The 15,012-nt window shown below is 44.9% G+C and overlaps 1 protein-coding gene across 1 annotated transcript; it reads right to left on the bottom strand.

Annotated features, from left to right (window-relative positions):
* Nucleotides 1-3,128: 3,128 nt before the first annotated feature.
* F3 (coagulation factor III, tissue factor) lies at nt 3,129-14,073 on the bottom strand. The gene is made up of 6 exons (XM_027536449.1): nt 13,759-14,073; nt 12,575-12,686; nt 8,406-8,596; nt 6,060-6,238; nt 5,118-5,277; nt 3,129-4,127 (listed from the first exon to the last, which is right to left on the bottom strand). Exons 1-6 carry the CDS (start codon nt 13,856-13,858, stop codon nt 3,991-3,993), a joined length of 879 nt encoding a protein of 292 aa, XP_027392250.1. The 5' UTR covers nt 13,859-14,073; the 3' UTR covers nt 3,129-3,990.
* Nucleotides 14,074-15,012: the final 939 nt, after the last annotated feature.

Raw genomic sequence — 15,012 nt, 5'->3', positions numbered from 1 at the left:
TATCTAGGCTCTATGTATTCTTCTTTTGATTTAGGCTTCACAGCAGACTGAGTTCTGACATCTCTCAGGGCTCAGAAATGTCCCGTTTGAGAATAAAACTATTCCTAGTCTCTCATGGCAGTATATTAGAGATTAAGCCAATGGTTCTGAAACTTTACTGAGCATTAGATCACTTGAAAGACTTATTAAAATATAAATTTCTAAGTAAGTCTGAGGTCAGGGTTATGAATTTACTTCGCTAATAAGTTCTCAAATGATGCTCATTCTTATTCCATCACCTGCAATATGGGACCACACTTTGAGGACCATTGGATTAAATTGTGGCTAACACATTTTTTCATCATGTTCAGCAAGAGAGAGAGCATCCTGACATTCTCAGAAAGAGCCCCGAGAGTCACCCTTCCTAGACCAGGTTAGCACATGTGCCAATTTCTGCAGCCACGAGGAAGGTATGTGCTGAATGGCAAAGCCAGAATCACCTCTGTCTGCAGCTGAAAAGCAGGGGTATGGGAAAGAACTAGAGTCCCTTGAATGCGTGTGGTATGAACACTGTAACTGTCACAATGCTTCTCAGGTAACTACTGGAGAAAAATCACACATGCTACCACATCAAAACAGGTGAAAACTGCATTTGGAAATGAGTTTATTTACTATGTGGTTGAAGTTTTTCCTTTGTTTATTTGAGACAAGTCCTTAGGTTACTGCCTGTCAGCTGTAACTAAGGTAAAATATCTTTGGATTTCACAAATATTAGTCTCTTATATGTAAGTCAAACTTGGTTAATGATTTAAGATCGTAAAAACCTGTCTTCAAAGCACAAAGGTTTAGTTTACTAGCAGTTAGCTTTTCAGGACACTTTAAGGGGCCAGAATAAATAACGAAGTATGATTTGGCCCACTGGAGGGCAGCAGATCCTGGAGAACAGTCAAAAGTTTATTTTTCTGCCCCAGCACTAACTATGATGTTGATGATGTTCGGAGTAGCTCTTTAGTCTCAGCAGTAGGGACGGGTGTGGAAACCCGAGTCGTGGTTAGAATCTGCAGTGTTGAAGCTTCCCAGTCATTGCACTGTAGCCTTGTTTGGGTCTATAATGAATTCCTTCCCTGTGAACAGCCAGACATCTCATTTCTACCCAAACCAGCTTTCAGTCTACCAGTACTTACTTTAGTGGGACCACTCACATTCCTTAGATTATGAGGCCACGGGATTGCATAACGCGGTGCTAATTCCTGGCAGGGAGAGAGTAGCCAGATGCCCTCTCTGGGAGCTTGTTCTACCCTCGTGCGCTAAGCTCTTTGTCCCAGTTAGCCCCATGGGAGCAGGAATTCAAGATAACAGCCAGCACACACTTCTTTCGGGACATGCCCCCATGCCAACCTCTCTCTGCTGCAGATGCACACCCTCCTTCTCTGGTGTGAATGCCACTTCAGCACTGACACAGATTGACTATGGCAAACAACCCAACCAAACCAGCCCAATGAACCAACCACGGGTCTGATTCCCTTAATTTCTCTAAAATATCTACCTTTTTTTCCCTTCTTTCAGGCTGCCATCTTTATGAAGACGTGAAAGGTTTGTTTGGCCTGTGCTTCCTTAGAATATGGTGTTATATCCAGCATTTCATGTTTAGAATTTTACTGACAATGCTTAGAGTTCTTTAGAGCAAAAGAACAAAATGCATTTAAAATTCATGAACAGGTGGGCAGTGAGCTGGGTGTTTGCGGAGGGTCTCCTCTGTGGGACCATGTGCAGGTTGGGGTGCCCTCTGAGACCTTCTCTAGGCAGCACTATAGCTTCCCCCCTGCCCCCCCGCCCCCGCCCACCTCACAGGAAGCAAACAAGACTGTGGCTCACTGGGGTGCCAGGAGTCTCATTTTCATCTCTTCTTAGAATCCTCTTTCAATACAGTTGTGAGATCAGGACCCATCTGTTAGATTTTATTTGCATTTGAATGGAGGACTCACTTTCTGCATTCCAGACAGAGGTAGTGAAGTCAGTTCGACCCAGCTGTGTCTAACAGCCCATTGGCAAGGCCACAGGGCTCTCAACCGTGTGTGTGTGTGTGCACGCGCACGCGCGCGTGCGTGTGCACACAGTCATGTCTGACTCAGTCATGTCTGACTCTTTGCAACCCCATGGACTGTAGCTCACCAGGCTCCTCTGTCCATGGAATCTTCCAGGCAAGAATAATGGAGTGGGTTGCCATTTTCTACTTCAGGGGATCTTCCCAACTCAGGATCGAAACCATGTCTCCTGTGTCTCCTGCATTGGCAGGGGAATTCTTTACCAACTGTGCCACCTGGGATGCCCCTCAATCTAGTTTGCTTTTAATTAATTCTAGAAACCCCACTCCACTTCTCTCTCTTCCTATCTTACATTGTCCTTTTATCCAATTTTCTTTGAACAATCCAAAAATTTTTCTTCTGTTCTCCTCTCTAACCTTCATGTGCAACTCAAACTAATGCCCATGGGAAGAACTCTCTCCCATTAAGTCGGTGGTAGATGGCAGGCAATTTCCTCCCTTCCCTGGAAACTATACATCCATGCCCATTGCTGTGTGACCTGTGGTGCCTCCCACAGGGTAATGTCAGACTTTGTCATATGTCCAGCCTGGACCAATGGTACATAAGCAGAAGTGACATATTGTCACTCTGGAGCAGAAGTTTTAGGAGGCAGCTTAAGTCTCCTGCATTGGCAGGTGGGTTCTTTACCACTAGCACCACCTAGGAAGCCCTAGGAGGCAGCTTAAAGCCTGAAGACATGGCTGCCTGTTCTACCTGTTTTTTGCTTTGCCCTCTGTGAGAAAGAAACGGCCACCCACTCCAGTATTCTGGCCTGGAGAATTCCATGGACTGCATAGTCCATGGGGTTGCAAAGAGTCGGACACGACTGAGCCACATTCATTTCACTGTCCTGATCCTAAAAGGGGTTTCACCTTTGATTTGGGTCCTGGAATGAATGAGAAGACATTAAGAAGAGCTGCAGTCAATCCACAGCCACCAAACCATAAGTGTAACATAAAGATAGCATTGTCATAAGCCACTAAAAATTTCAGGGTCACTTGGTACTGCAGTAGAATCAAACAATACAAAGGCCAAACCATAAATAATAACTGGAACATGTAATAGTCATATTTCCCAGTCACCTTTATTTATATAAAAGTATATTAAATAAATTATCTCAAAATATACAAACAACAATATTACCTCTATAAATAGAAAATCCCCATATATAAAACCTTTTTTCAAATTATATAAATACATACAATGTGGACCATAAAGTCTGAAGTACCTTAAACCTTAAACTCGATATGATTTGTTGGTAGAGTAGTCTTATAAAAACATAGTTAGCTGTCAAGTGTTTCATCAACAGCGCTTGTCAGTTAAAGTGCTAAACTGTAATGCATATTAAGAATGTGCCCCAAATACAAGTCTTCTGCTTTTAACACATTCATATAAATGTTTGCTAATTGTTCAAACCACCAAAAGCACTCAAAAAGGAAAAAAAAGACCTTAAACACCATATTACAAAAAGACAGACATACGTTAGAAAGTCCACCCGATTTCCACCTTACTTTCCCACATGGTTTGATGTCAGCCTCTCAAAAGTTCTCCAAAAGTCCATGCAGGAATTTTTAAGGCATTTGTTCATTTGTTTTTCCTTAGATAATCTGGCTTCAACTTGAACGTAGAAAATATACAGTCTGAAAGCAGGATACGTGCAAAAGGTGCCTTAGTGTTAAAATAGCAATTTTAAAAACTTGGAGTTGGTTGTACCGCTCATTACATTCCAAAGTGTCTTAATGCTGATGTTGAAACCAAGATGCTAATCGCAAGAAGAGGTCAGATAAGAACTTTCTTCGAGCCCCAGGCTCTGTATGCTCCAGAACAGTCACTTGTGTTTCCATGTGTGCTACCGCCCTAAGAGCTCTTGGTCACAGTGCAGCACGAGCTCTGCAGCGTTGGCAGAAAGCTCCAAGAGCAGGATCTTTTATGCAGCGTTGAGCGGCGTGTTCTCCTTCCCACTTCGCTCTGCTCTCACCTTCCTGCACTTGTGCAGAGACACAGACAGGACGACGATGAAGATGATGATCACCAGCATCACTGTGCCAATGATGAAGAAAAGTTCTGAAAAATAAAAGGTACCAGGTCAACTCAGAGAGAGAGCCTGAATCTCATTTTTCAGTGAGCAGAACCCCAAATTACACCATCCAGCTTTTGTGTAACTCGAAATCTCTTTTCTCCACCACACATTTCTATTAGGAAAAAATCTCTCAAACCCTAGATGTTTGCAGGCAATTGACAACAATGAAAAAGCATTTAACAAACTGGATAATGCTCACAGTCTAGAAAGATACTTGTAGATGTAACTACATGTAACTGTCAATGTCAGTTAACAGGAAAGAATTTTTAAAGTGACTTTAAAATATTTAAACTGCCTCTCAGCAAGGCACTAGGTCATTATTACTATCCTCTCACTCTTCTGTTCCCTTAAAGTACTCAGAGCACCATCCCAATCAAGCCTGGAGGCAGATTCCTGGGTTCTCAGCCTCGTGCACATGTCTGAGCCTCCATGGCACTTCCAGATAAGATCCACTGCTTACCTGGCGTCTGTGCTCTGGTGTGGCACATGTGTGCACACGTGTGTGCCAGTGAGGCACACACATGTACACATGGTATATCTGCTAGCCCCAATCCCTTTGCTTCATGGGTTATGACCCTGGGGTAACAGCAGCCCATGCTAGGTGCTCACAAACGTCTATGGGGTGTTGTTGCATCTGGTTCACCAGGTGAGCTGGTGTATGAACCAGAAGTATGAAAAAACGCCCAGAGAAATCTGTGATTTGATACTAAATCCTAAACGTCTACCGTGGGCCCAGGGCTCGCTCAGCAGAGAGCTTAGCACATGCTAGGTGCTAAAAAAAAAACTAAAAAACACCTGTTAATACAAGGGAACGACACAGAAACTAAATGTCTAAAATCATGAGTATCCCCCGCCCCCCGCAAACCACAAAAAACCCAGGCAGTTTTCCCCCGAAGATAGTACATCTAGTCCTGAGGATGGAGCTAGTCCCATGGAAGGCAGCCCTGCCTCCCAGATCATGGGCAGAGCCTCACCTGTGGACAGAACTTTCTCGTGGCTAGTGCACTTGATGGGACTTTCTGGACTCTTCTGGTTCACCCTTCGTGATAGAATCACTGCTTGAACATGGAAACAATAGTTTTCGCCTTTATCCACATCAATCAAAAACCCATTAGTGTTTGTCGTGGCCTTTTTCTGTTAAAAGATAAGAGTTCTTTATTCATCCAGGCTCAGAGTGAATTCTGTTGCCTTTACTAAGTCACTGTGGTAGTAAAATCAAAGTGTTAGTCGCTCAGTTGTGTCTGAGTCTTTGCGACCCCATGGACTATAGCTCGCCAGGCTCCTCAGTCCATGGAATTCTCCAGTCAAGAATACTGGAGTGGGCAGCCATTCCTTTTTCCAGGGGATCTTTCCAGCTCAGGGATAGAACCTGGGTCTCCTGCATTGCAGGCAGATTCTTTATGGTCTGAGCCACCAGGGAAGCCCAGCCTATGCGGACACATCTGACATAAAGATTGGAAGTCAGCTGGCTCATCAAGCTCCCCCTGATAACTGCTAAGGATTTTTTTCCCCAAGGATGAAGACATCCACTTTCGATATAGTCAACCCAATATTTAGCCCCTTTAGAAGATATCTGCAAGAAAGGAAAAAAGGAAAGAAGTACTAATTGTTGAATGAAAAACAAATTCTGTCTCTGGGATCCTCAATAGAAGAAGAAATGTGGGAGCTGGTAGGAACCTTAGAGATGACTGGTCCTGCCCCTTGGCTGGGAATCTGGGTACCCGAGGCGGACCAGTGCAAAGCAGCTGGAAGTCACAGCAGTCTGCTTGTGACTTGCTTGTGAACCAAGACAGCAGTCTGCTTCCCACTCCACAACACTGCCCTGTCAACCACTTGCTTTGATGTTTGACTTGGAGAAGAAGTGAAATCAAGGATCTGCAATTTAAAACAAGTCATAAAAACAAAAGAATGCTCACCTTTCCTGTACTGGAAGCTTTCCAGTAATAAAGTGTGTAATTCAAGTCCTTGCCAAAAACATCCCGGAGGCTTAGGAATGCGCTGTTCGCTCTGACTAACGTACGTGCATCTTGTACCGTCACATTCAGTTTTGTCCCAACTTGTTCGAAACTCTGAATTGTTGGCTGTCCAAGGTTTGCTGTAACACAGAAAATGAGCTTCGTTGGGACCAAAGAGTTCTATACGAACTAGAACCCCATTGAGTTATCATGGTTAATAACCACCTAGTCATCCCTCACGAAATACCTCAAAGAACCAGCTCCCTGGCACCGGAGCTGAATCACGAGACATTCTACAGCAGAGCTGTCTAGTGGAAATGCACTGGGAGCCACAGATGTCACTTTAAATCTCCTTGTGGTCACGTTAGAAAAAGTAAAAAGGAACGAGTGAAGTGAATCTATTTCATTTAACCCAATATGGCTAAAATATTGTAACTTTAACATTTAATCAATATGAAAACTTTGAGATCTTTCTCAAAATCCAGTGTATATTTTACACATATGGCATTAGCTGACATTTCAAATGCTCAACAGCCACATGTGGTTAACCAAACAGCTGCAAAAGATTCCATATTTTAGACACAATAGAGGCTGTGGGAAAGCCCATGAAACGTTCTTGGTATCTCGAAAAATCACTTTTAACCACCAGGTCTCTTTGATGGCTCAATTAGCTCACGTGCTTTGGTTGAATAATAGTGAAATGAATCCTCATAATTCAATAGGAATTATAGGCAAGGATGTGTGTGTATGAGCACACAGAAATATAAACTATTTTCTCTCTTGCACCAAAAAAGGATTTGAAGTAGCTTACAAAAAGCTCAAGAACAGGGCTTCCCTGTTGGCTCAGTGTTAAAGAATCTGCCAGCCAATGCAGGGGACAGGGACTTGATCCCTGATCTGGGAAGATCCCACATGCCTCAGAGCAACTAAGCCCTTGCGCAGCAACTACGTGCTCTAGAGCCCAGAAACCACAGTTACTGAGGCCATGTGCCCTAGAGCCCATGCTCCACAAGAGAAGCCATCGAAATGAGAAGCCTGTGCATCACAACTAGAGAGGAGCCCATGCAGCAAGAAGACCCAGCACAGCCAAAAATAAAAATAAATAAAAATTATTTTTAAAAATCCTCAAGAACTATAAAAAGAAATCATGAGGATGCTGCCCATGGAGGGAGAATAAGTATCAATGAACCTGTAGTTACTATAGGTGGTCATGGGTGGGGTCTAAGCTCAGAACTGGGAGAGGCACCCGACTAAAAGCACTAAGGAGTTTGAAGACAGGCTCTGGCAGATGGCTCAGGGTAGGTCGTCCGATTCACCTGGGTGAGGCTGCCCCCTGTTTCTACCCTCAGAGTACACACTAAGGGGAAAGGGGGCTGCCTGTTTCTCTGCCCCCTTCTCTCCACCCCTGCCTGGAGAAGCTCCCCGTGGGGTATCAGCAGGGTAAACATAAAAACACCAATAACACAACACTTTCTTTTTTTTTTTTTTTACAACACAACACTTTCATTCTAAATCTTCTACTAGAGCCGCTGATGTCACTCTTCTCAATGTGCTACATGTTTGTTTATTTAAAATACTTAGTTCAGAACCATAGCCATGATGAAAATTCTGCATCTCCTACTTGGCAGGAATCCTTTGTACTCCCTTAGCAAAGGCTAGGGAGAAAAGCATTCTGTTTTCAAGACCAGCATGAAGGAAGCAGGATGGGAGCTGGCCTGGCAAGTGCCAGCACATCACAGGACTCAAATCCTGGTCAAGCAAGGAAAAAGGTCAGCAGCCCAATGATGGGATGGGAGGGAAACCGAACTTGCCCCATGGATTTGTAACCTTCTGTGAAAAACCCTAATTGGGACTTCTGGTCTGATGATGGGACACAAAATTCAGAAGATGTATAAAATCTCCTAAATATTGGGTCAGTCAAAAATTTCATTTGGGCTTTTCCATAAGATCTTATGGAACTTTTTGGTCACCAATATATATGGGGAAATACTGGAACTGCCAGCCTTTGTGAATTTCCTACTCTCTGCCCCCTATCCAGCCAGTTACTGGTAGGGTCTGGGGACAGACTGGTGGAGAAAGCTACTTGATGACATTTTTATCAACTCCAAAGTTCACGTCCCATGAGCCTCCTACCACATCCAGAATGAGCGAAGAGGGCTGTGGCACGTACTACTTTCTGAGAAAACAAGATGTGTTTATGGATAAACTTTTTTTTAATGTAATCATTCCTAAGGGTCACAAGCTCACAGAATATTTAGAAGTTTATGAAAACAAGAATGAACAGTTACTACAAATTGAGCTACTTACTCTCTAGGTAGGGTTTGAACTCCGGGGAGTTGGTAAACGGAGGCTCCACTGTGGAACTGCTAGTGTCTGCGGGGTAGGAAAGGACTCTCGCCAAATATGTCTCGCTCACATTTTTCACAATCTCATCAGTGACATCACACTCCGTGTTTGTTGTGTAAAAGCATTTGTTTTTCCAGTTTCCTAATCTAGGGCTGAGGAAAGGAAGGAAGAGAAATGGAACATTGTGATTTGCATCCAACAAGGTAACTGTTTTCTGGCTGGGGTGCTGTGTTCCAACACTGACTTCCACAAGCAATCCTGAGGAGGTCTTTGCTACACTGAGCACTTCAGGTCCTCTCAGCAACCTTTGGTGGTGGGCGGTGGGGGGGGGCGCTCTGTAATTGTCTTTGTTCTTACAGATAAGGCCACTGAGGCAAAGGGAGGTTGGATGACCAGCACAAAGTCACACAGCTGGATTTTTGAGCCAGACAGCAGTTTGACTACTGGGTCTGTGCTCTGAATCATTTTTTTAAATACCTTTCTTAAACTATAGATGATTTGTCATGACTATGTGGGAGAAGTGACAATTTTCCATCAAGACTCAATTATTTACTAGTCTACTTATTATATCATTATATTCTGTTTATCACATTCTGTTCTATGTTGAATATAGTCAATGCAGTCATAGAGTCTATATAATAATACATTCTATTCTATTACATTCTATTGTGACCATTATTGGTGTGGTTACTTAACAGTTATTAAAACTACCATAAGCCAGGCGCTCTACTGGACCCTTAAACATGTTACTTCGTTTGGTATTAATCCTTTCAAGAAAGTACTGGATCTTTCTCACATATGAGGATACTGAAGCTCAGAGCTGCTAGGTAACTTGTATAAGGTCTTACAGCTTATGAGATGAGAGCTGGGTCTGTCCCTCTCATTATACGATCAGTACTTGCCTCCCTCACTTTCACAGGATGAGCCATCAAAAATTATAGAGTAACAATACAGGTAGTGTCTGTCAAAGTCTGAGACTGGGACAGATCTAAGTCTGTCTCTTAAGACAGATTTTTCTTTTGTAAGATCATAGAACAGAAAATGATTTAAAGCACTAAAATGAAAATGAAATTATCCTGAAATGATATAAAGAACTTCTATGAAAAAAGTGAAACTATTCTACAGAACTGAAACAATTAAAATGTCAGTGCCACTTGATGCACGCACAAGTGTCCCACGCAAGTTGACAGCTGCTCTGCTGTTTCCCATCATCAACCCCCAGAGTGTCCTGCCCATCATTCCAGGCCACACTGCAATCCCACCGTCTACAGGCAACTCCAGATCTCCTTGCTCAGAACTGATCTCTCCCTTCCCTGGCCCCAGCACGGATATCTCATTAAAGCACTTAAGTGAGCCTGGTACTTCCACGCCCTTGTGCTCCTCCATCAAACAGTGGGGCTTTAGGGCTTGCACATGGCCAGGATTTGTGGAGCATTAGATGGTTTACATTTAGAGGCTGAACTGGGGAGGAAACGAGCTGCCATAGGGATTTAACTGTCTAGATCCAGGCATAAGAACCATAAATAAGAATCTTTTAAAAGTCTGAACTAAATAACCAGGCTAAGAGGGTGTGGATAAACACACTCTTATTCCTTAAATTCACAAACTAAGATTAAGACAGAAATATGTTTACATACTCTTAGATTTCTCTACTTTTCTGTGATAAAAGTAGAGATGCAGCCTTAATTCCAGAATGACCAGAATGCATTTTTTAAAACTGCATCATTTCTATTTTAAAAAGTGAACAAGAACCTGATGATTCTTCTCCACTGCTATGGCAAACAAGTTGTTCAGATAACAGGAGAAACACTTCTGGGCGCTGTGGCTACATTCCATCTGAGAGATAGCATCTGTGGTTCCTTCAGTTCACAGGAGGAACCACAGACCTCTGGAAAAATTTAGCACAGGTAATAATTACCAAAAGTGATAGAGCTTTTAAGTACTGCAAACCGGTTGGGAAGGGGCAATTCTGCAGTCAGTTCCTCTGACTGCTATTATCAGCATTAACACTATAAACGCCTCCAAGGTTCCTCTGGGTATTGCAAAATCTCCTGATTTGGAAATAATAAAAGTCCCGCCTGAACTAAAAAATCCCAACATAATTCAGACCCACCAATTAAGGAGCAGGTTATTTTCTACAAGCTCTGGAAGTTCCAATTTAGAATTTTTGGAACCAGTATTTCAGGGGATGGTTGGGTGGTAAGGCTTGAGCCAGTAACACTTGGCGACTGAAAACTGTTTCCAAAAGGGAAAAATGCAGTTGGAGCTCCGGGCACAGCTGTGGCTCCCTGTGTCTGGGGACAAGCTGGTGGTGGGGCGGCTGGCTCTGGAGGAGCCAGGTGCTTTCTCTAGGGAGGACGACCGGGAGGGAGAAAGGCGCACTGAGGGGACCAGTGGGAAAGGCTCTCTTTCCTCCTTCCGGCTCTGGAGTCTCACATGAGACTCACGCAACCCACTGAGAAGGTGGGGGTGCGTGCTGCTCCGTAGGCCTTGCTTCCTGACCCTGCTGTGCGCACTCCAAGGTAAGTCCCTTACCTTTCCAGGGCCGGTTTCCTCGTCTATAACATGACTACTATGGTCCCTTTACCTAGGAATCCCATTTACCCGTGGGCTGGTAATGGAAGAGTGTGGGTCTCCGGCAGGGTGTTGGAACCACTCACAGTTCCTCTAGCACACAGGAGAGACGGCCGGCTGGGCCAGAACCAGCCCCACCCAGGGCCTGCGGGCGCCCCCAAGCTGCAGCTCTGCGCTAGGTTGTTTGCACACAGAGGCCATGTCCGCTTAAATAATAGCAGCCTTGCAGCTGAGAACTTGATTTGACACGCTTACATAACAGTAGCTTTGCAGTCTGAGAACTTAGAATTGACAAAGTCTAAATGTTTAAAACTCTGGTAAATCAGAAATATGTTTTCTCACGTTCACCAAACTTAAGATTCAATATATTTAGGAGGTAAGCATCCTTCCTAAAATCTTCTTTTCACTACCCAGAAACAAAGTGTCTACTAAGGTAAACTTCAGCCCTGCCTGCATTTGTGGAATTAGTAACTTTCATCGAGTGGAATCTGATTTGACAAGTTTGGCCATAATTGTAATTATTACCTCGACTTCTAAATTCCTCTCAATCTTTCTTTGTATATATACAAGCATGTATGCATGCACACACAAATTTTCTTCCCTGTTGGCTTGGCAATAGTTGTCATGAAGTTGATGTTGGAAAAAAAAAAAAGAACATCCGCCTAAAAGACCCACTCCATACTTAAGAGCTGCATTTCAAATGCTATAAAAGACTTGGCACAAGTTAAAACAGCAAAAAACCTTTAATTTTAGTCAGCGACATGACTGTACCTTCTATGAGTCTTAGTTACCATAGCTGCTGTCCTCTACTTAATAAGATCTCTACCAAGCCTCCTAGAACATTTCAGAAACAAAAAACTTGCTAAAACCAAAAACTTGATGGTGTATTCCTTCCCTGCTCAGTGAGTCACGGATTTGACCTCCTCCAAGATCATGTATGCAACGGAATATTGAATCACGAATCCAAAGATTAATGAATCAAACACTGCTTAAGGGCAACGTATGCGTCCGAACTCCTCCCTACCTCTTCTCTAACATGTTAGATCCAGCTGGCAGTCTAGACAGCACGGAAAAGGCTGTGTGTACTTAGAGAAATGAGGTATCACTGATCCACGACCACATCTATCAGTGCCACCATGGCTTGCTCAAGAAAGTTTACATCTCCACAGCTTATACTCACAAATTTCCCCAATCATCTCCGAAAACAAAACATTCTATCAGTTTAAGGTCTGTCAGTGTTACAGACTTGATGAGTATGACTCAGGCCAGCAAATTACCATGCTGCTACTGCTGCTAAGTCGCTTCAGTCATGTCCGACTCTGTGCGACCCTATGGACTGCAGCCTACCAGGCTTCTCTGTCCATGGGATTCTCCAGGCAAGAACACTGGAGTGGGTTGCCATTTCTTTCTCCAAGAAATTATCGTGAATGCCCTCTTATTCTTTGTTATCTGTTAAATAATTTCATCCATCAACCAGCTTTAAAGACATCTGTATTCAGCACAGGAAAGTGGAAACAACAAAAATCTTATTTTTCTTTTTTTGGTACCTAGCTTACCTTATCTGAACAGTGTAGACATGATTGATGGGTTTGGGTTCCCACTCCAAAATGGTCTTGAAATTAGTTGACTTCCAAGTTATATTATATGCTACCACTACATCTGTAGTGCCTTTAAACAACAGAGAAACAGTTATTAATGTTTACATGAACTTCTCAGCATACAATTTTATGTTAATGGTATAAAACATTCCCACTCCGTAACATCATCATAAACCTCACATTAATATTTTCCTAACCACAAAAGCTTTAACTCAATTATCATAAGAAAAAAAATCAGCAATATTTTCCTAAACCCAGAGTTTCCTCATGGCAAGACGACCTGGTGATCTAAGGAAACACACAAGGATCTTGAAGTCCTTGTTTGAAATTATTCATGGGGAAAGCCCTGTGAGAACGACCGAAGCACAGCTCAGGAGCCTTCAGTGGCCCAGGGTATCCACGGACCAACTGGAGAAGGGGGAAGGGCAGGATTCCAGGTTTAACTTAGCAGGGAAAGCCGGCTAGGATGGGTTTCTGTAAAATATGTTAAAGGGCAAAGCCCACACGTGTCAGAAAAGTTAGGACTGCATCCAATAAAAAAAAACAAATCTTGACTTTTTTCACTTTTATCTAATCCCCATGAATAATTTCAGTCACTATACTGAAACTTCCACAGACACCCAGGCAGACAATAAGCATGTACACTGTCGGCTGTATTCGGTTAGGATACCTTATTGTTAAGGTCTTCTTTGCCAGTTCTCAGGTTAGTCTGCCTGCGTCTCACATAGAACAGGCTTACAGGGCATGCAAAATGTGGCGCCTGCTCCAATCCAAGCGACATTTTGGAAGGACTGACTAACCCAATCTAAAACACTGACGATCAAGAGAAGACCGAGAGCCGTTTCTCATTAAGGAAAGTTCACATACAATGAAGGATAACATTCAAACATTGCCTGTCGACCCCTGCAGGTGCGGAGCCTTGTCCCATCACTTTCAAGGTGTCGGCTCCCTGGGAAACTAAAGCGAGATTCCCAAAGGCACTTAGGCAACAATGGATCCCCAGAGCAAGCATCTCGAGCATAAGGGGCGGCGGGTCCCTGGCGAGCCGCACCTCGGGGCGGGGAGAGCCCGCGGTCAGCCAGACCTGTCTTCCCTCCTCCCGGTGGCTCGCCCCAGGGCTCTGCGAGGCGGGTGCCACTCACCGGCGACTCCGGCCCCCTGGATGAGGACTAAGCCGAATAGAAGAGCCCGAGCGACTGCGGCCTGGGGGCAGGGCACCCGGGGCCCGTTGGGGGTCGCCATGTCCCGGAGCTGACGGCGAGGTCTCAAAAATTCCGCTGAGCCCCGGAGGCTGGAGAGGTGAGGATGCTGCGAGGTTGGGCTGGAGGCACCTGGGGCTGCGGGATGAACCGGGAGGGATGCGGGGAGCCCAGAGTTTGTGGGAGCTCGTCCCCGCCGCGCTTTAAAGAGCGGAGCTCACGTTTGCGCCTCCGCCTGCGCTGAGTCCGCCCCCACCTCTCCTCCTGACTCCCCGCCCTCGGCCCGCCTTCGTCGCCTCGGGGGCGGCCCTCAGCGAGTCCACACCCCGCCCCGCCTCCTGCGAGTAGGAAACTCCGGGACCCTGCAAGGACTGATTCACCCGTGATTCAACCCGTCGCCGAGCGTGAGTGTCCTTCGGCTGCTGGCCGGTCCAGGTGCTGAGGGCAACCAGGGTCCCAGCTGCTCAGATCCCCTGACGCCCCAGCTTCCTGACCCCGGGATCACCTATCCAGATGTCCTGCCTGAGTGTGCGGCAGGTCTGTGGGGAAGGAATAAAGGGAGGTTGGATGGAGTTTGGGGAGGAAGAGAGGGATTCCCTCCCTTCCATTTGGCGACGCAATGTCCAGGCCGGTGGGAGCGCAGCACCTACCAAGGTTAATAGAAAGTACTGGCCGGGGGCTCCTCTCTGGCCCCAGAGAGCATTTCTGGGGCGCTTTGCCCACGTCGGGCGAGCTTAGAATCTGCAGCCAAGTAACAGCATGACGAGGAGCAGAGCCTTCTGCCAGCATCGGCAATTTCGTTGTTCGCACCCAAGGCAATGATACCTGGCCTGCCCACCACCCGGGGCCCTTAGCCTAGGTGTCTTCTATGAGGTGCTGCCAATGCAAGTGTTGCGACCGGTCCGAAGGTCAGTCAGTCCAGGCACAACGCAGACCAATTCGTGTTAGTGAACGAGGAAGGACTCTCTTAAATCTGGCAGTTTGCCTCTGGGAGAATTCCGGCGTGACATATGCCGCCTTGTGGTTCCCGAAAGGATTGTTCTCACGTTGAAGAAGACATTTGTGGGATTGAGTTAGTTCCGCTCAAATTAAAGAAACCATTAAATGAAAATTTTTAATGTAATCAGTCAAGCTTTCTGATTTTTCTGGCTTCCTCTTCTGAGCTTTGCTGTAAAGTTATAAGGCAGGAGAAGGTTA

Source organism: Bos indicus x Bos taurus, chromosome 3, assembly GCF_003369695.1.
Source record: "Bos indicus x Bos taurus breed Angus x Brahman F1 hybrid chromosome 3, Bos_hybrid_MaternalHap_v2.0, whole genome shotgun sequence".
NCBI classification, from domain to species: Eukaryota; Metazoa; Chordata; class Mammalia; order Artiodactyla; family Bovidae; genus Bos; species Bos indicus x Bos taurus.
Note: the sequence above shows the minus strand (reverse complement) of the source record. Positions and strands in the feature narration are given on the sequence as shown.

What these genes read in the sequence shown, in the direction of transcription:
- F3 (XM_027536449.1), bottom strand. Translation starts at nt 13,858, where the DNA reads ATGGCGACCCCCAACGGGCCCCGGGTGCCCTGCCCCCAGGCCGCAGTC. An exon ending in GTTCAAACCCTACCTAGAGA is followed by an intron (nt 6,239 to 8,405) that starts GTAAGTAGCTCA and finishes TCTGTGTTACAG; the next exon opens with CAAACCTTGGACAGCCAACA. An exon ending in CGAGAAAGTTCTGTCCACAG is followed by an intron (nt 4,128 to 5,117) that starts GTGAGGCTCTGC and finishes TTTATTTTTCAG; the next exon opens with AACTTTTCTTCATCATTGGC.